General features: G+C 19.9%; 4 protein-coding genes across 4 annotated transcripts; 1 reads left to right on the forward strand and 3 right to left on the reverse strand.

Moving 5' to 3' along the window:
* Positions 1 to 267: 267 nt before the first annotated feature.
* MKS88_001548 (tryptophan-rich antigen) lies at positions 268 to 1,323 on the reverse strand (the record flags this gene model as incomplete). Its single annotated transcript, XM_067214484.1, has 2 exons — positions 268 to 1,041; positions 1,255 to 1,323. 2 exons carry the CDS (start codon positions 1,321 to 1,323, stop codon positions 268 to 270), a joined length of 843 nt encoding a protein of 280 aa, XP_067074914.1.
* Positions 1,324 to 5,797: 4,474 nt separating this feature from the next.
* Positions 5,798 to 6,898, forward strand: MKS88_001549 (lysophospholipase; the record flags this gene model as incomplete). The annotated part of the gene is made up of 1 exon (XM_067214485.1): positions 5,798 to 6,898. One exon carries the CDS (start codon positions 5,798 to 5,800, stop codon positions 6,896 to 6,898), a length of 1,101 nt encoding a protein of 366 aa, XP_067074915.1.
* Positions 6,899 to 15,173: 8,275 nt separating this feature from the next.
* MKS88_001550 (uncharacterized protein) lies at positions 15,174 to 16,001 on the reverse strand (the record flags this gene model as incomplete). Its single annotated transcript, XM_067214486.1, has 2 exons — positions 15,174 to 15,794; positions 15,933 to 16,001. The coding sequence occupies 2 exons, from the start codon at positions 15,999 to 16,001 to the stop codon at positions 15,174 to 15,176; spliced, it is 690 nt and encodes a 229-aa protein (XP_067074916.1).
* Positions 16,002 to 21,604: 5,603 nt separating this feature from the next.
* On the reverse strand, positions 21,605 to 22,597 carry MKS88_001551 (uncharacterized protein; the record flags this gene model as incomplete). Its single annotated transcript, XM_067214487.1, has 2 exons — positions 21,605 to 22,378; positions 22,508 to 22,597. The coding sequence occupies 2 exons, from the start codon at positions 22,595 to 22,597 to the stop codon at positions 21,605 to 21,607; spliced, it is 864 nt and encodes a 287-aa protein (XP_067074917.1).
* Positions 22,598 to 26,428: the final 3,831 nt, after the last annotated feature.

Below are 26,428 nucleotides of genomic sequence, written 5' to 3' on the forward strand. Positions count from 1 at the left end.
CTTTTATAATTTTTGCATTTTATATTTTTATTGTTTTCATAACTCTTAAAGATTGTGTTGATTGAAGGAAATCACACTATGATAACGTAGTGTATCATAATAATAGGAACACCTCAATTAGTTAATTCCCACTTATTTTATAAAATCAAAAAAAAAAAAATTCTCTATATGATTCTGTCTATCCATACATCAATCTATGTATAAATATTTGTTTATTTATTTTTTCCCTCTTTTTTTATATTTTTTTTACTAATTTAATCTGTCTGTTTACCTAAACCATGAATTCCATTGTTTTTCTTGTGATAATTTATTAATAAAGGCAGCGACCCATTTATTAAAAACAGACTGTTTATTATTTTTCCATTTTGAAAAAGTTGGGCTACCATTTTTCGTAAGCGCTCTTTCTTTTTCAGTTATCCACTGGAACCATTGTTTTCTTTGTGATTCGTTTCTTTCTCTCCATTCATTGTAATTAGCTGCGTCAACTTTCTCTTCTGGAGTTTTAGGATCTGGAGGTCCCATAATGGCATATTTAAGCCAACGTTTATCTTCTTGCACTTTCCATCCTAATGAATTCCATTCCATAATTATGTTAACTTTAAATTTATTCCAATTTGCATTTAATATATTAGCTATATGGGAATCCAAATTATTAATATATTCTTGCCAATCCTTTTCTAGGAGTTTTTTACCATTTCCATTTAACCAGTCCTTCCACTGTTTTTCATTCCATGATGAAGATTTATTCTTAAGGTCAGATTTATATTCACTATCCATCTGTGCATTAAAATTCATCCATTTCTTTTCTTTTTCTTCTAACCATTCTTTAACGCTAATATCATGATCCTTAACCCATCCTTCTATCTCTTTATTTATTATATCATCAAAGTGTTTGAGTTCTTCTTCAGCATGTTCCATAAAATTATTCCACTCTTTCATTTTCCATTCTTTTGTTTGGTTTCTCCACAAATCTTCAGAATATGGTTTATTTAATGGCTTATCTTTTACATCATTTTTTTTTTTTTTTTCTGTTTGAGCTTCCTACAATCGGTTTAAAAAATATTACATGGAAGAAATTATGTTTTTTCTTTTTAATGCTAATTTGATTGTTATAAAATGTTAAATGCATACGTGTATGTGTAAATATACATACATGTATGTATATATATATATATATATATATATGTAAACGCATAAGTACATACAGACTTCATAAATAATATATAAATATATATTCTTATCTATTTTTCATACTGCTGCAAAATAGATATTTAAAAGAAGAGAAGATAACACAAGAATGCTAACATAAATCTTTAATGTCATTGCTGCTAACTTTAATATTTAGTAATATCTGATTTTTATTTATTGTTAAAAAATTCCTGCGAATTGAAAAAATTAAGCTACAGTTAAAACACAAATATACATATATATATACGTTTTTTATTTTGATTTACACTTCTCTGTTTTAAAAAAAAAAAAGAGAAAATCTGTAAAGATAATTAATTAAACTGATAAAGAATATTGTATTTACTTTAATTAACAGTTATTATTATACTCCTAATTATACTTTGTGAATAAAAAGTAGAAAATAGTAATTATTATATAAAAACAAGTGTTAAGTAAAAGACGTAAATCCCAAAAATTAAAAATAATTTAATTAGTTTGTATGAAAATAAAATTTGTTTTTTTATAATTAAATTTTACAGGATTAAAAATAATGGTTAAATAAAAGGGAGCTTTTATTCTATATTATATTAAAGGAAAACAAAATAGAGCTTTTTTTCTTTAAAAATTTCTTTTTTAGATTTAAAACTTATAGCTTTCAAAGAATTTATTAAATTTTTTTACTATTTCCCCATTGGTGCAAAAATTTGAACTTTTTTTTGTTAATATTCAAATCAAAAAAAAACAAAACAAAACAAAACATTTAAATTTAAGTGAATTCTTTTTTTTTCTTCTAAAATTTTACTCTAAAACTGTAAAAAATAAAAATAAATTATTAAATAATTAAACACTTAATATATTAAACATTTAATATATAATTATTATTATTATATAATAATATATGTAATACTATATATATGGAATATTTTGTAAAAAACTGAAAATTTTCTCTTCATTTTAAAAATTTCTTTTACATTATACATAGTTAGCATGTAGTTAAACAATCATTTAATAATTGATATAGTAAGATAATATAACTTTTCGAAGTTCGTGCAATTAAAAATTCTCTACATGTATATATTTTGAGAGTTTAATGTGAACTAGCTGTATTAAATATTCATTACTGCAGTATAACAGGTGGTGGTGGTGTTTAATCGAATAAATAAAGAAAGATATATTTATATAAATTGAAAAATAATATGTTAAATAAAAATGCATAAATATTTAAAAAAAAAAAATCAAAAGAACAAACAAAACAGATTATTAAAAATACAAAGAAAAATAAACAAAAAAAAATTTTTTTGTAGCCTATAATTTATATTTACTGCTTTTCATTTTACGCCTTTATTTTTAAGTACTAATATTAAAAAAAATAAAATATTTCATGAAATAAATTTTAACTGTTTGTTTATATTTGTAATATTTTACAAAAATATATATTTATTAATTTATTTTAATTTTTATTTTAATTTTTTTTTTTTTTTTTTTGACAGAAACTTTCATTCTTTTATAGTAAAAGAAAAAATTGTGAAATTTACAAATGCACATAAAACTTTATTTTCCTCACTCTCAACATGTTTAGTTATGAATATATTATTTACTTTTAAAATGTTAGAATTAGAAATTACTATGTTATTTTATTTATTACATTTGTTATTATATAGTTGTGTTAATATAATATTATTAAATTAGAAATAAGTTATTTGATATTATTAAATTAGAAATAAGTTATTTGATATTATTACATTAGAAATAAGCTATTTGATATTATTAAATTTGAAATAAGCTATTTTGAAAAAAAAATGAAAAAAATAATTCTATATGTTTTTTATATTTTCACTTGCAAGCGTATTAATATTAAAAAAAAAAAGTGCTTTATTTAATTGTATAAAATAAGCATATGCTAAAAGTTAACATTTTCTATGAATTTTTTATTTTAATGCATAAATTAACAGGTAGGGCAATTAAAAAAACATGTAATAATAAAATTTTTTATTTTTATGATTTATTTATTAAATATGGAAAGCACTTATATAAAAAGTATGAATTGAAATTCGGAAGAAAAATAATAAAAAAAAAGATATACAAATAAAGGCACACATAAAAGGAGTTATCACGAAGAAAATTTTTTTTTTTTGAATAATAATAATTTATATACATTAAAAACAATTAAATAGTATTTTAATGATGGTTGATATAAAATAGAATAATGTTCATTTTATATTGTAGAACGGAAGTGTTATTACTGCTGTAAAATGTTAATTTCTAATATTATGTATTATTAATTAGAATATTTTAATGTAAAGATTAATTTTTTCATATTTGTAAATACATTTTAATTTTTATAATTCATTATCGTTTAGACATAAAGAAAGTAAGCCATATTTTAGTAATTATAAATTTAAAAGAAAAAAAAAAAAAAAAAAATACAATTAGAAATAATCGTTCAATTGAAAAAAATATATAAAAAAGTACAAAAAATGTAGTTATAAGAATAATTTTTTCGTTTATGGAATTGAAGGGTCAAGCATAAAAAAAAAAAAAATATTTTTTTTAATTGTGTGAATGGATGATTCATATTTAAAATTTATATGAAAATTTACTATAAAAAGGAAAAATAATAAAAATAAAAAATAAATAAATAAAATAAAGTAACAGTATTTTACACATGGAAAAGTTAAAAAGGAAAACATTCCACTATAAGTACAATTAAAAATGCATAAAAGGTTTCCATAAAACAATTGTCTACGAGTTTGAATCATTATATTATTCCAATTGAACTGATATATAATGAAATACACATTATTTATGGAACTGTTTTTTTATTATGTTTAAAACAGTAAACATTTACACAATAGTAAACGTCAACAGCTTAAATGTTTAATATTATTATATAGTAGGTAAATAAAAATTTAGTAAAAATATTCATGAAAATAATTAAAAATAAAGCGATATCAATATGTACAATGGTGAAATTTTCTCCTTTTTTTGTATATCCAAAAATAATAGTCTTTTAATTATAAACTATATAGCATAATTTTTATTTGTTACAACTAATAAATACCTATTTCGTAATAATAAAAATAAGAGAAAAAAAATACCATGAAGTTTGCTAATAATGCTATAAAGAGCGCTTAATATAATTAGCTACAATAATTCAGTAATCACAACATTATAAATGTATATATATATATATATATATATGTGTATATGTGTTTATATAAGCATTACTGTAACAGAAAATAATTTAAGATTAACTTACTTTCTTTGTAATAATAAAAACAGTTAGTCACATTAAATATTATAATTAATTAATCTTACTGTTGTTTACTAACAACATGAAAAAATTCCAATTTAATTAGCAAAATGAATTTTTTTTATTAAAAATTTAGCTTTTACATAAATTTATCCTATCACTGATAAATTTTTCATTTAAATTTTTACTCTGTTCTAGTATAGTAGATTAGTAATTGAAGTTATTCCTTAAGTACTTAATCATCACTACCTTGAATATTTTAAGGGTGAACCTTTAGAATCGTAAATGATACTTCATATGTTGTTCAAAAATGGATATAAAAACAGCATACACATATATATATATATATATATATATATATAATGTGCTTGTTTAACACAAAAATTTTACTTAATTTTCGTCTGTCATGATGGGAATGCTAATAGTTATATTTGGTATATGCAGGAAGAATAATTCCACATTGTTACATTACTGCTAATATAAACTCCCACAATATACATATTTTTGCGTAGAACAAATAAAAGAAATTTTATTTTAAGCAAAATAAATATGAACTTATTGATGTCATTGCAATTTTATAGTTTTAATACAAGGAGGATAATTTTTTATTAAAGTGAAAAATTTTTGAAAAAAAATGTTAATTTAATTTTTTCTTGCAAAAATAATGATCACATTTTATTATTTTTATGTATACTTTTGAAGTAACCAACAAATATGTATTTATTTAATGCGTATTTAAAGGAAAACAAGGATAGATAGAAAAAAAAGTATGCAATAAAAAATTCTAAATTAGCAGAATAAATAATATATAAAAAAAATCCTTTCTTAATAGCTCTGTGTTGAATGTTTGTCTTTGTGTATTTTACCGAAAAAATTTAAGCCTTATTTATTTATATCTGCATATACATATATATACGTATAAATATATAATATATTTTACAATACTTTTTTTGTTTTTCGTTAATTTAAATATTTATTATTTTTTAATTTTTTTTTATTTTATAGTGAATTATACCGTGCTTAATTTCATTATATATTATTATAATTTATATTAATTTAGCGTATATCTAATTTAATTTCGCATTTTCACATGTATTATCATATATATATATATTTTTAGCTAGCATTAATTATTTCGCTTAAAAAGTGTATGTTGTTCATAATTAAAATTTTTTGATATAATTGTTTGTATTCTAATTTAATTTTAATTTAATTTATTTTATTTTTTATTTTATTTTTTTTTTTTTGTATTGTATCGTTATATTTTGCTTTATTTTTGTTGTATTTTTTTTTCATTTATTTTTAAAAATTCATTTTACGCTACTTTTATTTAATATATTATCTTTTAGGAATTATTTTATTATTCATTATTTTATAATGACTGAATGCGAATTACTAGATAATGAAAAAACATACACCAAATTAGATGGAAAACCTCGAATTGATTCATTTTTTAATAAGGATGGCTTATTATTAAGAACATATGGGTGGCTTGTAAAAAATGCCATAGGTATTATAGTATTAATTCATGGTATACAATCACATACTAGAATAACCTTTTTAAGACATAACATTGAAATAGGAAATAATGATAAGGTTATAATAAAGGATGCAGATGATTTTTATGTTTATAAAGACAGTTGGATAGAACATTTTAATAAAAATGGATATTCAGTATTTGGTTTAGACCTACAAGGTCATGGGTTATCCGATGGATGGAAAAATTTATATCTACATATAAATAATTTTGATGATTTTGCATATGACGTAATTCAATATATTAATAAAATTCACGAGACAAGTATAACTGATAGCGAAAATTGTATAACATCATATGATGACAATGAAAAAAAAAAAAAAAAAAATAATAATAATAGTAATATTAAAAAGCTTCCGATCTACTTAATTGGTTTTTCAATGGGAGGAAATATTGTATTAAGGACATTAGAATTATTAGGAAAAGTAAATAATAATAGTAATTCCAACCTAAATATTAAGGGATGCATATCATTATCTGGGATGGTTTCTCTTCAGCAATTACCACCCCCCAAAACTTCTGCATTCAAGAATATTATGTTATTATCAAAGTGTGTTGCACGTTGTTTTCCTACATTTCGACTTTTTTATAAATGCCCACATAACATGCATCCAGTTATTAAAGTTCTTTTAACTTCTGATAAAATTCGAAGTAAAAAATCCATAACATGTATATTTGGTTCTGAACTTTTAAGAGCAATGTATAATTTAGAGAATGATATGAAACATATACCTAAAGATATTCCTATATTGTTCGTTCACTCGAAACAAGATAGCATATGTTATTATGGAGGGGTTTCGTCATTTTATAATAGACTTGATGTAGAAAATAAGGAACTGCATACAATAGATAAAATGGATCACATAATTGTTTGGGAGCCCGGGAATGAAAAAATTTTAGAGAAAATTATAGAATGGCTTAGAGATTTACAAGAGAAGTAAGTAATAATTAATAGACAAGTTTATAAAAAGCAGAATTAAGGCAAACGGATTAATTGATACACCTTCTAGGTTTTGTTGTTTCTCATTTGTGGTTTAAGGTTTATGCATTAGGATTATAATTTTGATACTCACGAATGAGTGATTGGTATCCCGGTGAATAATTTAATTGTTTTAAAATAAAGAGAATTATTTTTCAAGTCATATGTAATATTATCTAAAAAATCATTGTAATTTATACTTTTATTTAGTTAGTACCATAAAATGGTTCGTTTATAATTAATGTAAAAAAATATAGTTTATATTAGTTTCTGTTAACATTTTCATTTAATATTTAAGATAAGGAATTGTGATTACAGAATTAATTAACTGAAAATAAAAACAGTGAAGTATATTTTTCACTTCACGAAAATATTATTATATATTAAAAGAAAGAATATAATTCTTGCTCGTTACAATTTTTTTTTTTTTTTTTTTTTTTTTTTTTTTTTTATTGAATTCATTCCGAATTTTATTCCTGTTAAGAAGAAAATAAATATAAAGTATATATTAAATTTAATTAGAGGTAAAAATGAAAGAATATAACTGGGCGAAGCTTGTGGAAAAAATACTTGATTTATTAGGCATTGGTTATTTATTTAAAATACGTATATATAACCTTTAAAGGATAAGAAAAAGTAAAAATTAATATAGATATTGGCATATATATTTATGAATAATATAAATATGAAAACTATTAATGTAGAATACCTAAAATTTTAGCTTTGAGAAAAATGAAAATTTTGAAGTGTTCAGTTATGAAGGGACACTCCTTATACTGCTGTAATGTTTTTTTATCAAAATTAATGTATTCGTGGACGAAATATTTTGGAAGTATTTTTTCTTTTGTTCATTTTTTATAAATACTAAAATGATTGTAGTTTTGTATTGTAAATTGTGGAATCTTTAAATATATATTTTAGAAAATGTTTCTCTGATTATGTTGAAAACGTTTCCAAAAAAGAAAAAAAAAAAAAATAATATAATATAATAAAATAATGAAGGAATGAAATAAAATACATTTTTTTGTTATTTTATATTTTATGATTCCTTAAGTCGAGTTAAAGCCCGTAAATCACTTTCGTCTGTAGGTTATAGCAAATAAAATTGAAATAAATTTTTTTTATTATAGCCACTATTTTTGAAATTGAATTATACTTTATTTTATATATTATATATTAATGGTATACCTCTCCTAACAGAAATATACGTTTATTATATTAGTCATGTGCTTATGGGGTGAATTAACGAATAATTGTCATAGCACATCCACGTAACTGTACAAGTTCAACTAAACAAGGTAATAAGAACTCGTAAAACAACATATTTCCAATTATTTTCATTTCCTCATATTGAAAATAAGTGTAATATGTATGTAAATTATTAATATTAATTTACATAATTAAGTAAAAAGCGTGTACTAGAATGATGCACATTTTTTAATTTTATTTTATTTCGTTATGTAAAAATAATTAGGAGGAACAGTAACAGTAACACAATCACTGAATAATATGTTAGTAAGGGGAATCATGTAGATGAACAGTTTATTGCTACAGGAGATTTTAGAACGTTAAGGAGGTGACGTAAGGGGAAAAACGTTTACAACGTCTTTTCCTTTTTAATTAAAATTATTGCACGAACTTTATTAATGTACAATTTGAAATATTCTATTAATGAAAGGCAGCAATTACATATATAAATACCTTTTTTTGTATATTTTTCATATTTTATAATTGATTAACTCCAGATAAGAAATTTCATTAATATAGAAACAAATATATTTTCTTTTTTTTAATTAGCTAAAGGGTATATTAATAAAGTTAGTGTACTTTCTTTCTTAAATAAAGGGGCAACAAAAATATCGTAAATAATGCAATAATTTATATGTACGATAGAAAGCGGAGGTAAGTAGAATATACACAATAAGTATATTATAAATACATAGAAAAATATGTGTTATGTTTAAATGTAGATGATAAATTAGATGAGGAAAATGAAGAACATGATAAATTATTTGGAAAACTAAATGAAGATATGGCTGCATACAACTATGGCATTATAAGCTCTGATACTGAACATTTTATGAAATCTTTATATAGATAAGCGAATTGTTACAAGAGCACAATTTTAAAAATTAGAGGGAAATAAAATATGGTATATTAATACCAGAACTTTTAAAAAAATACAAAGCCCCTTATTGTGGAAAATTTATAAAATATATATTACATCTCATAAAACTTGTAAAAAAAAATTATATACATTTTAAATTAAAAATATATCACTGAACGAAAGAGGAAAATGAAAGCGTTATGTGAAAGAAAAATTAATATGAAAATTAAAAAGATTAACACGTAGGAATATTTATATTACTCTTGTTTTATTATGGGATAAAATTTTATTCATATTTTCAATAACGAATTGTTTAGGGGTTTATATATATTTTTTACAAAATTATCATACATAATGACATTTTATATAGTGTTCAAACTTGTAAAAATTCATAAATTTTTTATACCTTATTGAAAATTTAAGAAATCTCAGAAAATTTTGAGATTACTAGCACTTTATATTATAATGCACTCTGAAAAAATATTGGTGCAACTGTTTTAACTTAGAAGGAATATCGGCGTTATCAATTATTATAAATATTCAAGAGAAGGGATAAATGTATATTCCTAATATGTGCACCATTTGTTATTATAATATATATACATATATATAGCATTAAAAATAATAATTCATGTTTAGAAATTTATTACAATTTTGTACTATCCTGTTTATATGAATGTGTCTTTGTATTTTATTTTTTTCAATTTACACTATCATAAATCGTATTAGAAATGTATATATATATATATATATATTCTTAGATTCATATTTTATTTTTGTTTATGATTTTATAGTAATATATGTTTCTAAGGGATGAGAATTATATAAGATAAATTTTTCCTTACGAAAGAATTCTATTTTTTCTGCAATTAATTATATACAAGTATATAATAATGAGGGGATTTATTTCTATGCAAAATAATGAGTTGATAAAAAATTTACTATAAAACAGGTATTCGTAACTTTTATTATTTTATTTTATTTTATTTTATTTTTTGTTTTTATACAGTCATTTGTTTAAAATAATATATGTATATATTATTATTTATTTTTCATATGTCTGAAAAATAGTTATATAAAAGAAGAAAGGATGACACACGAATAATAACATAAATCTTTAATGCTGTTGTTGCTAACTTTAATATTTAGTAATATCTGATTTTTATTTTTTGTTAAAAAATTCTTCCGAACTGAAAAAATTAAGGTAAGGTTGTAACACAAATATGTATTATATATATATATGCATATATGTTTTCTTATTTGGATATGCACTTGTCTCTTTTTTAATAAAAAAAAGAAAAAATCTCTAAAGATAATATAACTGATAAAGATTATTGTATTTACTTTAATTTATTAACAGTTATTATATTACTCCTAATTTTATTTTGTTAAGAAAAAGTAAAAAATAGTAATTACTAAATAATAACAAGTATTAAATATAAAATATAAATCCTAAAAATTAAAAAAAATATAAATTACAACTAATTTAATTAGTTTTTATGAAAATAAAAACTTCATAATTAAATTTTGCAGTATTATAAATATTTGTTAAATAAAAAGGTACTTTTATTCTATATTATATATTAAAAACCAAAAAAAAAAAAAAATAGTAGCATTTTTTCTTTAAAAATTTCGTTTATAGATTTAGAGCTTTGGGTTTATATAAAATTTATTAAATGTTTTTACTATTTTCCATTGGTGCAAAAATTTAACTTTTTTTTTAATATTGGAAAAAAAAAAAAAATAAATAAATAAAAAAAAATATATAATTTTATTTGAATTTTTTTTTTCTAAAAATTTACTCTAAAACTTTAAAAAATTAAAATATATTTAGTAATAAAAGATAACATATAATATATTATTAATGTATAAAAATATATATAATATTATATATAAGGAATATTTAAAAAAAAAATAGAAAAATTTCTCTTAATTTTAAAAAATTCTTTTACATCATAATATAGATAGCATGTAATTAAACACTTATTTAACAACTGATATGGTATGGATAATATAAATTTTGAGAGTTCGTGAGATTAAGAATTTTCTACAACCATATTTTTTCAGAGTTCCATGTGAACTTGTATTAAAACTCGTTATTTAAAAAAATATGGGTGTGTGCTTAATAGAATATATTTTATATATACATATATAAATTGAAAAATAATATGTTAATAAATAATAATGTACATATACTTAATAAAAAAAAAACAAAAAGGATCATTAAAATTTACGAAATAAAATTATTTTTCTGTTTTTATAATTTATCTTAAGTTTTTCCTTTTCATTTTACCACTCTATTTTTAACTACTAGTATTAAAAAAAAAAACAAATGTTATATAATAGATTTTAACCGTTTGTTTATATTTGTAATATTTTACAAGAATATTTATTTATTTATTTTATTTTATTTTTTTTTGTTTTTATGTAATGATTGATTTAAAATAATATATATATATATATATATATATATATATATATTTTTACATATCAAAAAAATGTAATAATATGAATTTAATAATATATATATTATTTTTATGTAATTAGATATGTTTATATGAACGTAGTGTATAATTTTGTTACTGACTTGTTACAAATTCTGATATATTGGAAATAGATTTATAATAAAAATATATTATTAACCATCTTTATTTAAATAATATAATAAATGTATGTTTAAATTGTTTGGATCATTTATGTAAATAGTTAAAATTGTATAAAATGTAAAAAAAAAAAAAAAAAAAATGGATAATATGTATTCAATGTAATGACATAAACACCTTTTAAATAAAATTATCAAAATGATGAATTAGTTTTGTATGTAATATTCATTAAATATTATAATGGTGTATACTTTAAAAAACATATCATATATTTGAATATATCATTAAATAATAAAAAAAGATCATTAAATTATTTAAAATTACGGATAAAAAGTGCATTTACTAATACATAATAGTTTAGTACACGTATATGAATCCATGATAATATTCTAAATATAAAGTTTACAAATAATAAGCATTATACAAATATATTATTTTTCTGATATTTGCATGTCTATGGCTTTATTCACAAATCAAGCTCTTTTTGTGTAATATAATATAATAATTAATAAATTGTTGGTAAGTATATAAATTCCTTTTAGAATAAAATTATCCATATTATATTTATTATATTATAATTTTTTTATAAAAAAAAAAAAAAATTATTTTTATCATGTTGATTCCTGTTATACACAGGAAGAACAAAAGCTGGAAAAAATACAGAGTACAGAAAAATAAATATAAATTAAACATTTTTGTAAATTTGAATTATTAGAAGAAAACGAAAATATTTAGAACAGTTAATAATAGTTGGTGCACTAATTTAAAAAATAATAAATTAGTAGTAATACACAAATAATAATTAGTAGTAGATATAAATAATTGTATATTATCAGTCAAGTAAGAAAATAGTTCTACTGGTATCTTTAGAAAAATTATATAGTAGAAGTGCATAAAAAAAGGAATAAATGGAATTTTTAATATTTAAAATATGTTGTTAATAACCTTAAGTGCTACACTATAATAATTCCTTTTAGAAATTTTATACAACTCAAATAAAAATAATAAGTTTACACAAAAAGGAGATTTGTGAATGGAAATAATTTGTACAGATTATAAAGAAAATACATGAAAAATATATATTAAATATAAGATTTTATAAATGCATGTGCAATTATTTTATTTAATATGATTATATGGTGCTTACGCTTTTGAATCTGTATTATGTTATCATATATTTATTAATCATATTTATTTCATTAAAAAGAAATATTTAAGCGAATTTAGTTAATACTCGTTGGTAAATAAAAGTTTAAAATATATTTTTTTCCTGTAGAAATGTATTATAATATGTGTATTTATATTATACTATATGTACTATGTAAAATAAAATTATGTATTTGTCAATATTAAATATATATATAAAAGAATTTTTTTATAAACAGTTGAAACTAATTTTTGTACATATCGTGTTATATTCTGAAATTTTTTTTTTATATGTTTATATATTTAGTGTTATTTATATCGTAAACACTGATATAATATGGAGAGTCAAATAATTAATTATTAGATGCTATTCACTAAATTGTTAACGTGTTACTACGGGAGTTCATCCTACCAGTAATAAAAAAAAAATGTAATTCTGTATGAGCTAAGGATAATACTTGAAAACGTTTACTCTGTTATTGTTGAAATAAGGAAATGTAAGAAAAAAAAAAAAAAAAAGTTTTAAGTCGTAAATTGTGAATTAAAGAATAAATATTTTGTACAAATTTGGTTGTAAAAATCATTAACAGAAATATGGTAATACATACATTGTAGCACAATCTAAATATATCCCAATTTGAATATTTTTTTATGATATTGTATAATTTAAAAATAATATTGTTAAATGAAATTTTTTTTCTTTTTAAGAATATCCCTTCAATTTAAACATGTGGAAGAATATAAATTCTATTGAGACAAAATAAATATATTATTTTATTAGATAAATGACTTATATATATAGAAATCTACGAAGAGCACATAATAAACACGAATGTTTTGGTTAAGGTTAAGGGTTAAGCTTTAAGCGCAATGTATTATATGCAAATTTACCTTAGAGGCAGAAAATTTTTTTATGAATGATAAAATAATTTTTACAAATATATGTAAAGAATTAACAAATTACTAGTTATATATATGATCAGGTGAAGTACATTCAATGATATAATAGTTTTATAAAATACGCAAAAAGACGAAACGGATATATATTTATTAAATTTAACTAAGTATTTAAAGAGGTATATAAACTATATTTATGAAGGATATATATATATATATATATTTCATTTTAAATGAGAAATAAAATGTTAACAATATTTTCTTATTAAAAAAATGATTAAAATGTAAAAACTTGAAGATAACACTAGAGCGGGTCGTCATTTAATGTTCCCGTCTATGATGTATTCTGTTGGAGTAAACTTCATAAGATTACTGGAGTCGCATTTTTTTTCGTCCTTTGTATTGATATATTAAAATATATATATGTGATTCACATGATTTAAAGTTATAATGAATAATTAAAAATTAAAAACTTAACCAAATGGAAATGTAAAATTTCTTATTTAAAACTGTGAAGGAATAGTTGATGTAGGAATTACATTAATGAAAAGTTATTAAAAACGAATTTCCTTTAACGAGGTAATAATTAGAGTTTATTTCAAGATACATAATATAATAATATAATTTTAAAATAATAGGATCTTGTAGTTAGTATATAAAAAAATGAGAATCAATTTTGATATGGTGTTGGTCTTCCCGTAAACACACATCCGTAATGCATAAAAAGTGGAAGAAAAAAAAAAAAAAAAAAAATCTATATTAACTGGTACAAATAAACAGTGCTAATAACTATACATTTTATTTAGCAAAACTAGTAATAAATATTAATTATTAGTAGAAGTCTATTATTGATAAAAGCCAAACAGATACGTAAATTTTTAAAGAAAGATGAATGAATTAATGTAATTTAATTGATTGAATTTTGTCATATTTTATAAATTAGTAAATGTCAATATTTTTTACGGAAACATAATTAAGAGGAAAATAAAAAAAAAAAATTTACATATATATATAGGTATAGAAGTAGTTATAGATATATTTATATCGCTTGAAAGTATATTTTTACATAAATTGTGAAAATTTGATAATTCAAAATTTAAAATGATTTCGATTTACTTATATAACTTTATACATAGAATTATATGAAGATAACTTTTTAAGATAAAATGTAAAAAAATGAATAATTTATATAATATATATAGCTGCATTAGGGATATACTCATCTTTATTATTAAAGTATAAAATTTTATGTACTTTCGAATTGCTGTAGTAAATTAAAAAATTTTTTAGATTAATTTTATAAGATGAATATTTTTTCTATATTAATTACTAGAACTTTGGACCTCTTTATCAAAAAATTGTATATATACTAATTTAAAAAGAATGTACTATATACAATAAGAATAAATGCTATTGAAGAAATATTACAAACAATACAAAAAAAAAAAAGAAAAAAGAAAATACAGGGTTTCAACACAAGTTAATTACATTGATATTAAGAATATGTAGAACAATATGCTAACAGATATAATTAGAATAAAAAACATAAACAATGCATACACAGTTATGATGGACATAGCTGCATAAAGTACCTTATTTTTTTTTTTTAAATATGAAAATGCCTCTACTATATGTCGAAATTTAACTGAATGAACATTATTAATGTAGTTGATGTGGAATAAGTCTGATTTAAATTTTGAGCTTGCTTTTTTTGATAATTTTGTTGGGTTCTTATGCTTCACAACATTATCATAATGTTTTGAGGTATCAGATTTTTTTTTTATGTTATGTTCAAAGTTGCATGCATCATGTTGTTTTTGATGATTTTTACATTGCATCAAATTATTAATTTCTTTTTTGGAAACTTCGCGTAGTACTAATTTATTAAATTGTTTTCGAAAAAGGTCATCATGAGCTAATGCATTTAGTCTTTCTCCAAATGCATCATCACTTTCGTCTAATAAACTATATATTCTTTTTTTTAACATTTCATATTTTTTTTCTTGTTCTAATTTTGTTTCACTATATAATAATCTACTACATCTTACATTAAATGTGTTATTACTGTAGAATACCTCATTCCATGATTTACTGCATGTGGTTAACTGTAAATAATGATACAAATATTCAACATTTAAATTTAATTTATTTATATATGTACTAATCAAATTTTCTTCTACTTATAGAAACATAAAATAACAAAAAAGAACAAAAATTAATTAATTACAAGAATTATATGGTACCTTACAGGAATATTCCCATGCCCATATTAAAGTTGAAAATAGTATATTTTTAGTAAAAAAGACTAGCATATTTATATTTTCTTTTTTAATAAATATTTTTAAAGTTACTAAAACTTATGTAATAATTGATGTACTGTATATATATGATATTTTCAATAATATTAAGCAAATGGTTGGTTTATAATTTATTTTAATTATTTGCTACTATGTAAATATAAAAAACTTTTGAATTTTTTTTTTTTTTAATTAAGTTTAATTACTGTTGCGAATAGAAGATCACACAAAAAAAATAAAATTATAAAAATTACATATTTTAGTAAGAGGTTTATTTAAAAATTTTCTTAATTCATAATACTTAAATAAGACATATAAAACATGATTTAATAAGTATTAAAAGAATAATATTGTATTAAAATTATAGTTCTATAGGAAAAAAATTAAAGGAAAAAAAAAAAAATATATATATATGTTTCATTCATTGAAGAAATACTACGATATGGATATAATAGGGAATTAAAATCTCTGTGACAACATATGTACTAACTTGTATGTACAAAATAATTTAAGAATAAATATTATGTTTAAATCTGTTTTTAAAAATTGTATAATAAAAATTTTTTAGAAATGATCATTTATCCTGCTGTAATGTTTTCCAAAATTATTTTTGATAAAAATTCATAGGGAAAAAGAAAAAATGACAATATATATAATATTAATAAAATTATAATATTTTGCATGCATTTATATTATATATGTTGTAGTAGATTTAGATATACATTAATTTAGATTGATTAATTAATTAAATCTAAGGTGATAAGATATAATTACACATAGCGTACCCATGGTTTTACACTTATAAAAAGTATATGTATTTTTTATATTGTATAATAACTCAATAATATGTTCTGTTAGCTCTTCGTATGGTGATGTATATATATTTATATATAAATTCACTAATTCGAATAGTATAATTCTAAAAACAACATTAAAACTATAAAAGTTGAACTGGTAGGTATATATACATTTTTTTATATCAATTTTAGTGATACAAATACGACTGCATATAGTAAGAAAAAAAAAATTATAAATAAAACATTGCTCTTTTAAATTATGCTTTGTGGTTTTCAACATTTAACCATATTTGTATATATATATACATACGTACATTTTTTTTGGTAATATTTAGAATGATATTTTTATTTCAAGTTTTTTATTTTTTGTTCAATAATGTAATTTGTTTGTGTTAAATGTTATTATTTTATTTTTATTTTTTAATTCGAAGATTATTAGAAATGTGATGCAAAGAAGTGAAATATTCTGCATTTATGTTTCAGAGAAATTATACTTTAATTAAATTTTATGCAGGATTGAAATTATGAAAATACAATAAAAAAAAAAAAAGAAAGAAAGAATTTTATGTTTAGTTAATATGAAGTATTTTATTTAATTATTTATAAATACTTTTTTTTTTTGTTTTTTGTTTTGCTATTGTTTTTGCTCTAGCTTTAAAAATTTATATTTAAAATGGATGCAAGATGTTTAATTGATAAATATTATTTTACAAATTTATAGTTCAACATGTTTAAATAAAAAAATTCATATAACATATTTAGCCTATGTAATTATAATATAATGTAATATGTTGGCACAAACAACTGTTAAATGAGGGGAAAAAAAAAGAGAAAAGAAAGAAAAGTTCCCTTTTACATATTGCGTACTTACTATTTATATACATATATAAAGCATTAAGGAAAAGAACAAAAATTAAAAAAAATTGGTATTATTAATAATAAATAAAAAATTATATATTTGAAGGGAATAAGTTTAATGTGAAAATTTCCTTGTCTTTGCATTGAAGTTAATAGAGAAAGAAGAAATAATATTTATGGTTAATTTTTTAATTTTATTGCTCTTCCTGTTTGACTTTGTTTCGTTAGATTAGATATATTGTTAAATATTCATATAATAGTTATTTAAAAAAAACATAAATTTCACAATTTCATAAATATATAACAACTTTTTTAATTATATGCAAAAGGATAAAATAAAAAAAATAAAGAAAATAAAAAATAGGTATCAATCTAGATATGTATATTCTAGCTTTCTAAAATTTGTATATAATAATAAAACTTCGGCTTTTGTCTTACTATTATTTCTAAAAGGTAACAAAAAATAGAAATTATTTGATTCTTGTGTTAATAATTTTATTTTAGCATCCTCATATTCCATAAAAAATATGAACATTTCATGTAATTTTTATTTTATGAAAAATTGTTAAATTTTGTTTACTTACGTTACTTTTCCCCGTTAATTATTTTTTCTAAAACCTAATCATACTGATATGTTTTATTTATGATAAGCAATATTAAAAGTGGTATGACATTGTTGTATTTCTAAAAACTTTGTTTCGAAATAAAAAACCATAAGGAAATGGAAATAAATATTTAAAATGATTTATTTTCAAATTGCAGTGAAATACTTTTTATTTTATCCATATTTTATGTGTATAAATGAAAGGAATTTCTTTATTGATGAAATAAATTTTTTTTTAAAAATATGTTTTTTATCAAAATGTCGAATTTGTAGATGTATTAAGTAAATGAATTTTTATAATTTAATTCTTCTAAAAATATTTTAAAATGGTTTTACATATATAAGTTCGAGGGAATCAGTACTAAATTATTTTTTTAGTTACTTGCTTTTTCTGTATATTAATAAGAAATTGACACTGTATATGTATATATATAAGTGAGTTATACAATCTTTACTAAGAAATTGTAAAGGATTTAAAAAAATTTAGAGAAATATAAATAATATCTTTATATTAAGTAGAAGTAGGAACTACATTCTATTCACTCTTCTTGGTAAATATATGATTACTATAAGGAAATGATCATAGAGATATTTTTGTTACTTCTTAACATAAAAGCTTTTGTACTTATCCTTTCGATGTGGACATGTCAGTATTGCAGTAATGTGATATAATTACAATATTCAATCATTTTTGTTGCATTATTTTTTATATTTTTATTTTTTTGATAATATTATGTTTTGTAATATTTTTTTGTAATAACATACTTTTCTGTAAATAATATATATATGTATATGAAAGAATAAATCTATTGCAAGAATGATTTTCTTTTTTAGATAATAAAGCTTTTAATAGAAACAATGTAGATATTAAATATTTCTATACATTTTTCTTTGGTGAGGAAAAAGAATAATTTGATAAAAAATATTGTATTATACATTTTTACATATTCTATAAATGTCATATGATCACGTTTGTAGTTATTTATAAATTGTTCCTATTACTACTAAATATGTATTATTATATAAATATATTTTTTTATTTTTATGCTTTTTCTTTTTTGGAATTTTTTTTTTCATATATTAGTACAACATTTGAATTTTCTCATGAAATGCATGAGAATTTTTGAGTTCATTAGTTTCACGATAATTCGTGAATACTGAATATTTTAAAAGCATATAGACTTTTGTAAAAACATATATATACTTTTGAGGAGTACTAATTCAAAATGTAGTATTAATTATTCTTTTTTGTTATCTATGTATAATACTTGTTAGATCATAGTTAAAAACAGACTTAACCTAAGATGATATAAATATTTGAAGTGAAATTAAAATGATTATGTATAAAAAGAATAACATAAAATAGAAGGTTAATAACGTTCTCATATTTGAATTACGTAAAAACTGTTAATGTTCGAAATTCCAAAGGGCTGAAATGAAAATAAGTGGTATGAATAACACTTTCAAAGAAATTCAATTGAAAAAGTATATGCCTAATATATAATGGAATCAAAAAGGGTATAGGAGGTTTTAAAATGTTACAATATGTAGCTCAAAAAAAATTAAGGAAAAGTTAGTATATAAAATAAAGGGTGAAAAATATATAAAGTAATGTGTAGATTTAATGGATTATGTTATGGGGATAAATAAGAAACACTCAAATTGATTATTTACTTAATGCATTAAAATTGTGATTTTCTAGGGGTATAAAAGAGAGAGAAACTATGTAAAATATTTTTTTTATGAATTTTTTAAAACAGAGTACTTGATATGTAAAATATTTTAGGATTTTAATAACTTTTAGGGTTTTAACACTTACAAAATATTAAAAAGCAGAATTGAGTATTGAATTAGGGAAATAATTAAGTAAAAATGTCGTGTAAAACAATTTGTAAAAATTAAAATTTAACTTTGATGTGGGAATAGTTCATTGACAGGTTTTATCTAAACAAAGGATATTTATATCTATATCTATATATATACATATTTAGGGAAGAAAAAAAAAAGAGGAAACAAGTAGCTGTAATGAGATAATGATAAAAAAAATACAAAACATTATATATATATATAATTTAGGTGAAGAATGAAAACAAATAATTAACACTTAATACTTGTATTTCCAAAAATTAAAAGCGAAGAGAATTGTAAACGTAAACGAAACGGTTGATGAGTCTTGACAACTATAATAAGTATTATGTAACATTTTTGATGTATATTTTTATGAAGAAGGAAAATGTAAAGAAGGCACTCATTTTTTATATTATTATTTTATTTTTATCTTATTAATTTTAATGAAACACTTTCTTTAATGCCCAGGAACTATCGTGCTCAGATAAAATTTGTAAAAATTTAATATATATATATATATATTTATTTATTTATTTAATTATTATTTTATTAGAAGTAGAGTTTTAGTAATGAGAGGCTTCAAAAATAAATATTATTATTATACATTTTTTTGAGCAGCAGCGCGTAATTTAAGAAATTGTCCTTGTGCATGTCTATATTTTAGCATATAAGTGCTATACTACATAATTTAAAAATTTTTTATAAATTATATGTTAATAACATATGATTATATATTTCTTTATGAAGAAATAATGAATGATTAATAAAAAAGAAGAATTAAGAATTAGTTTTAAAATTAAAATCTATAGTCCTTAGGATGCATGATAAGGTTTTAAGCGTCCTGCAACTTATAAGGTACACAAATGAATATTTATATCGGTTTGTTTTTTTCTATATCTTATATATTAAATAGGAATAATTGGTTGAAAATATATCCGAAATATATGATTTAATAATATGAAAAAATTTTAGTAATAGTGAGAATATTAAGGTACAATGTTCTAATTGTGAAATGTTTAAACATAAACAAATAATTTAAGAGATAAAAAAATATTATGTGAATTAAAAGTAACTATATTTACTTGAGTAATAAAAGTAATTTATTTAAAGTCATTAAACAAGATAATAGAATTTAAAAATTATTGAATATTATTTAAATGTATAAAAGCCATGAAATAATAATAAGTATGTTTCTTTTCTATAATAGTCATAAAAACGTAGTACATTACAAGAAAAATACATAAAACAAAACACACTTTTTAATAACAATTATTTTGTGGTGAAAATATAAATAAACTGTTTTTGTGCAATTACAATGTTTATATTAGGGAGAATGTAAAATAGTATCAATAAAATTTATTAATATAAAAAGTAAAAAGCCAAAATGTTCACATATTAATAATATAATAGGAATGTGTATATTTTTAATTCTTGCATAATACAAATTTGCTTTAGGATATTCAAACTACAAGATTATATTTAAAGATTTATTTGGTTGTTTTATATGTATTCTAATATTGTAAACATTTTTTGTAGGAATTGTTTACATTTAAAGCTGTTTTTTTTTTACTGTATTTTTTTTTATTAAACAAATGGTAAATTCCCATTAAAGCACCCAAGGAAGTAATTATACCAGCACTCGCTGCTGCTGCTGCTGCTACTGTTGCTGTTGCTGTTGCCATCAATGGAATTGTTGAACCGAACAAGATTACCAGGACAGGAGGTAATGTTTTATGCCTTCCCATAAATTGTACAAATTTACTACGCTTTATTTTATGTTCAAGAGGATCATAATCATTAGAAATATTAGCTTTTGAATAATTTGACATTTCTGATAGATTGTACGAATCTGTTTTTTTTAATAATTTATTCTTTTTTAATTTTTGGTTATCTTGTACTATGCTATTAACTTTCAAAATTTTATGAAAATTTCTTCTTTTCATATTATTTCTCATTTCAGAATTATCATTATATTCTAATTCACTAAGTTTTTTTTTAAAATAATCACCAAATTCGAGTGAATTATACATATCTCCAAAACTTTCAGAGGCATGCAGTAATTCACTAAATTGGTCCTTAAATTTGTTATCTTGGAATGATTCATTTATGCGTCTATCAAATTCATCATTGTCTTCATTTACTAATTTTGATATTTTTTCTTTTAAAGAAGAATATCTTTGTTGGTGTTCTAAATCTTCTTTTCCCATTAATAATCTTCGAGCTCTTAATGAGTGTAAGTTCTTTTGGTTAGTTTCCTTATCCCATGATTTATGAAAATTATTTGGCTAAAAATTACAGTAAATATTGAAATATTATGAAATATTATTTATTTAAATGTTAATAAAATTTTCCTTTTAAAATGAATACGCAAAATAACAAAAAAGTATAGAAATTTCTTAGAATAGTTATATCACCTCTTCATGCGAATTCTTCCACGCCAATACTAAAACTGTGAACGTATAAATTTTATAAAAAAATAATGATTTATTTTTCTGTTTACACATTTTTTATTTTCTTTAACTTGTTGGATTTATTATAATGATAAAATTTTCAGGTATATAATATCTATATATATTTCTTTTTTATTATATTTATAAATTTTTGCGTTATAATTTGTGTAGTAAGAGTTTTTTTTTTTTCAAAGTACCAAACTTTCCCCCTTTACTATTTTAATATAGCTATAATGTATATATATATATATAATATATCAAATAAAAAAAAAAAATAATACAGTAGATATTTTTGCTTTAGTAAATGTTGTAAGTAAAAATATTATTAATTAAAATAATTTTAATAAAGTTTTAAAAAATATTATATATATATAACTTACTAATTACACGAATTATATAATTGATCTTTATTTATAAATATGTATACTTATTTATATATTCGCTACATATTTTAATAGAGTGATTCGTTAATATAAATACAAAAAATGGATAAAATGTATATTTAATTATATTGGTTAATATATATAATGCATAATTTGAATAAATATATTTTCTTTTTTTTTGTTAACATTAAAAAAATATATAAGATTTAAAAATTATCAATACATTCATGATATATAAATTTTTTGAAGTTAATTTTCTATAAGATTAATACATATAATAACAAAAAATATATATATTAAAATAAAGATCTTCAAAAATTATTTAATATATGAGGTATATAAAATATTAACATAATTATATATTTTAATAGAAAAAATCTTAATAAAATGTTAAAGAACAAATAAGTAATAACTTATGTTAGTCTATATTTATTGTTATATTTTATATATAAAAAATAGTAATTTCAATTTATTAAATAATAATTGAACATTTCTTTTTTATGTGGTTATGGTATTAGGTATAATTATATATTAGTTAAAAATTTTTAGTTAAATAATGCATGACATAGTATTAAAACAGAAATATATGATTACGTATAAATGCTTTTTTAAAAAAATTCGTGTTATTTAAATAGAAAATATAACTATAAAAATAAGTTAAAAAAAAAGAAAATCTAGAATATGTTGAATATATTATAATGAAATATATTAATATATTTTATTGGGTACATTAATGCAATTTTTGTACTGTATTTTTCAAAAATTTACGCGGAATTATTGAAGAATGTACTACATAACAGGGAAGGAAAATTGTTTATCTGAAATTCATATCCCAATCCAAGTAAATATGGCATGTTAAAGAATAAAAATAAATGATAAATTACTATTAAATATAAATAGTTATTATTGGTTAAAATTATATACACACAGTTTTTCCAATACAGAAATATTATCGAACATTTTTTTTTATTGTTCTTTAAAATGTTAATATTTTCCTATATATCTCGAATATAATATAAATATAATTTAGATTTATAATTTATTATTGATTTATAAAAACTGGTTACAAATAATTTAAAATATGGTATTTTATATTCTTCATATTTATAATAATAATATATTACTACGTTTGTTTATGTTCTTTCATTTATTTATACATACATTTGTAGAATAATTTCTGTTCACATAAGATGATTAAGTATATTTTAAATGGTATATAGTAAATTATTCTTCTCATGTTAATATATTCTTCATATTTATTAATTATTTTATAAATTCTGCAACAGTGTTAATGTATTAATATTATGTAAAAATATTTTAGGTCAAAATGTAACGAAGTACTTTCAAAGCTTAGCAAAACCACATGCATATATAAATCTATTGGTTTATAACTTCATAATATTTCTACTTAAAATTTTATTATTTTCGAGAGGTACCTTATAAATAGATAGTATATAAATTCATTCTTAATGTATATTTTTTACGAAAAACGATAAAATTTGTCAACATTGATGAACATTTTTATAAAGTTTTTGTAGCATGAAGATTATTAATTATCTAAGATATATATATAAGAGAAATTCTAAGTAATGTTTATTAATGAATTACAACGAATGTTCATAATATCATTTAGTATACCCTAACGTGCCTATTTAGAGTACTGAATTTGGCTTCCATAATAAAAATTAAGGGGGATAAAATATATCTTCATAATGTTCACTTATCCACGAAATCAGTGTTTTATAAAATATGAATTGGCATATTTATTTGTGTAAAAAATTCAATTTACTTTATCTTTTTTTTCATAGTGCATTTTAAATATAAAAATAAATATAAGTTTAATTCATATCAGAACTGATCTGCATGTTATAGAGCCTTATAGACAATTATACTTTTAAATGTTATATGTAAAAAAAAATATATAATAATATTTCTATAATTATTATTATTACACTTGGGGTACTGAGATGGATATAAACGAAAAGATTTTATTTTTAAATATTTTTATATGACATATTAATAGGATATATTAAAGTCATCAAGTGAAGGAATATGTGATTCCTATATTTTTCAGAATATCAATCCATATAAGTGTGTTTGAATGTTTATATTAATTTATATGAATTTCAATATAGCCATAGAACTAAATATTTTTATGCTAAGTGAAAATTATATATCCTTAAATAATATATAATACCATTAATAAAATTACTAATAATTGTGACTTCAACTCATTTGTAAAATGTGCATAGAAAAAGACGAAGAAAAAGCTAAATAAATAAATACAATAAATATAAACAATTAACATCTTGAATAATTATATTGTTCATTTATTATAATTATTTTTAATATGATATTATATAAATATTCTTTAAAATTATATTGTATAAAATGAGGAAAATTATATGTATTTTCTTCTTAATCTTCTACTTAAAATGTTTATTTATAAGGTGTAATTAGCATAGTTTTTCTTTTTATACGTACATTTATATAGCTCGAAAAAAATAAGATAAACGAAGGGATATATATAATTAAGATGTTCAATCATTTAAAAAATTATTTAGTTCAAAAATAAAAATGAGTAATGGAATGAAGAACATCGGTAATAATAATTTTTAATTGTTCAAATTTTTTTAGAAATATTCTTCTATTTTATAACAGCAAAATATGGAGTACGATAATATATATATAGATAAATATTCTATTTTTTTATTATCGAGTATTATGAAAAATTAAAATATTGTACAAATATAAATTTATAAATATTAAATTATACACCTTAAAGTTATTTCATTTTTTATAATTGTCTTTTAGAAATAATTTACCAAGAATTATCATGTTTTCCCCATGCTAAAAAATATTTTACTCATTTGTTTTGTGTGTCATATATAGACATAGGCCGCAATATATCTTATGTACTGTATAGAAGTGTACAGGTAAGATATATATATATATATATTTTAAAAATCTAATGTATATAAAATAAGGAATACAGTATACCATTATTAATTGTTCTATATCCATTTATATCACAATTATTTATCGTATGTATATTATTCCCATATTTGTTATTAATGAATGAATAAATATATTATATTTTTTAAATTACATATATTCAGCAAATAAAATTTTTTATAATCTTTATATTTCATTACATATAACAGTAAATTCTATTCAACATGCAAAGTAACTTTATATATTAATAACAAAGCAGAATAAATTATCAAATAATGAAATAATGTTGTTTTTTCAATGACACACGAAACATGTTATTATTATTGAAGAATTAAAAATTAATTCTTCTTGAGGACGAACGTAATATTATATTGTTATAAAATTATAAATTTTCAATATTTAGTGAAATAAAAGAAGTTTAAACAAATTAATTATTCAAAAAAAAAATGAAAGAAAAATTAATAAATAATATATATATATATATAATTAAAACAATTAGTATGTAGTGCCCTAATTTTAGATTTAATATTACTGTGGGATCGTAGCT

The sequence above is a fragment of the Plasmodium brasilianum genome, chromosome 5 (genome assembly GCF_023973825.1).
Source record: "Plasmodium brasilianum strain Bolivian I chromosome 5, whole genome shotgun sequence".
NCBI classification, from domain to species: domain Eukaryota; phylum Apicomplexa; class Aconoidasida; order Haemosporida; family Plasmodiidae; genus Plasmodium; species Plasmodium brasilianum.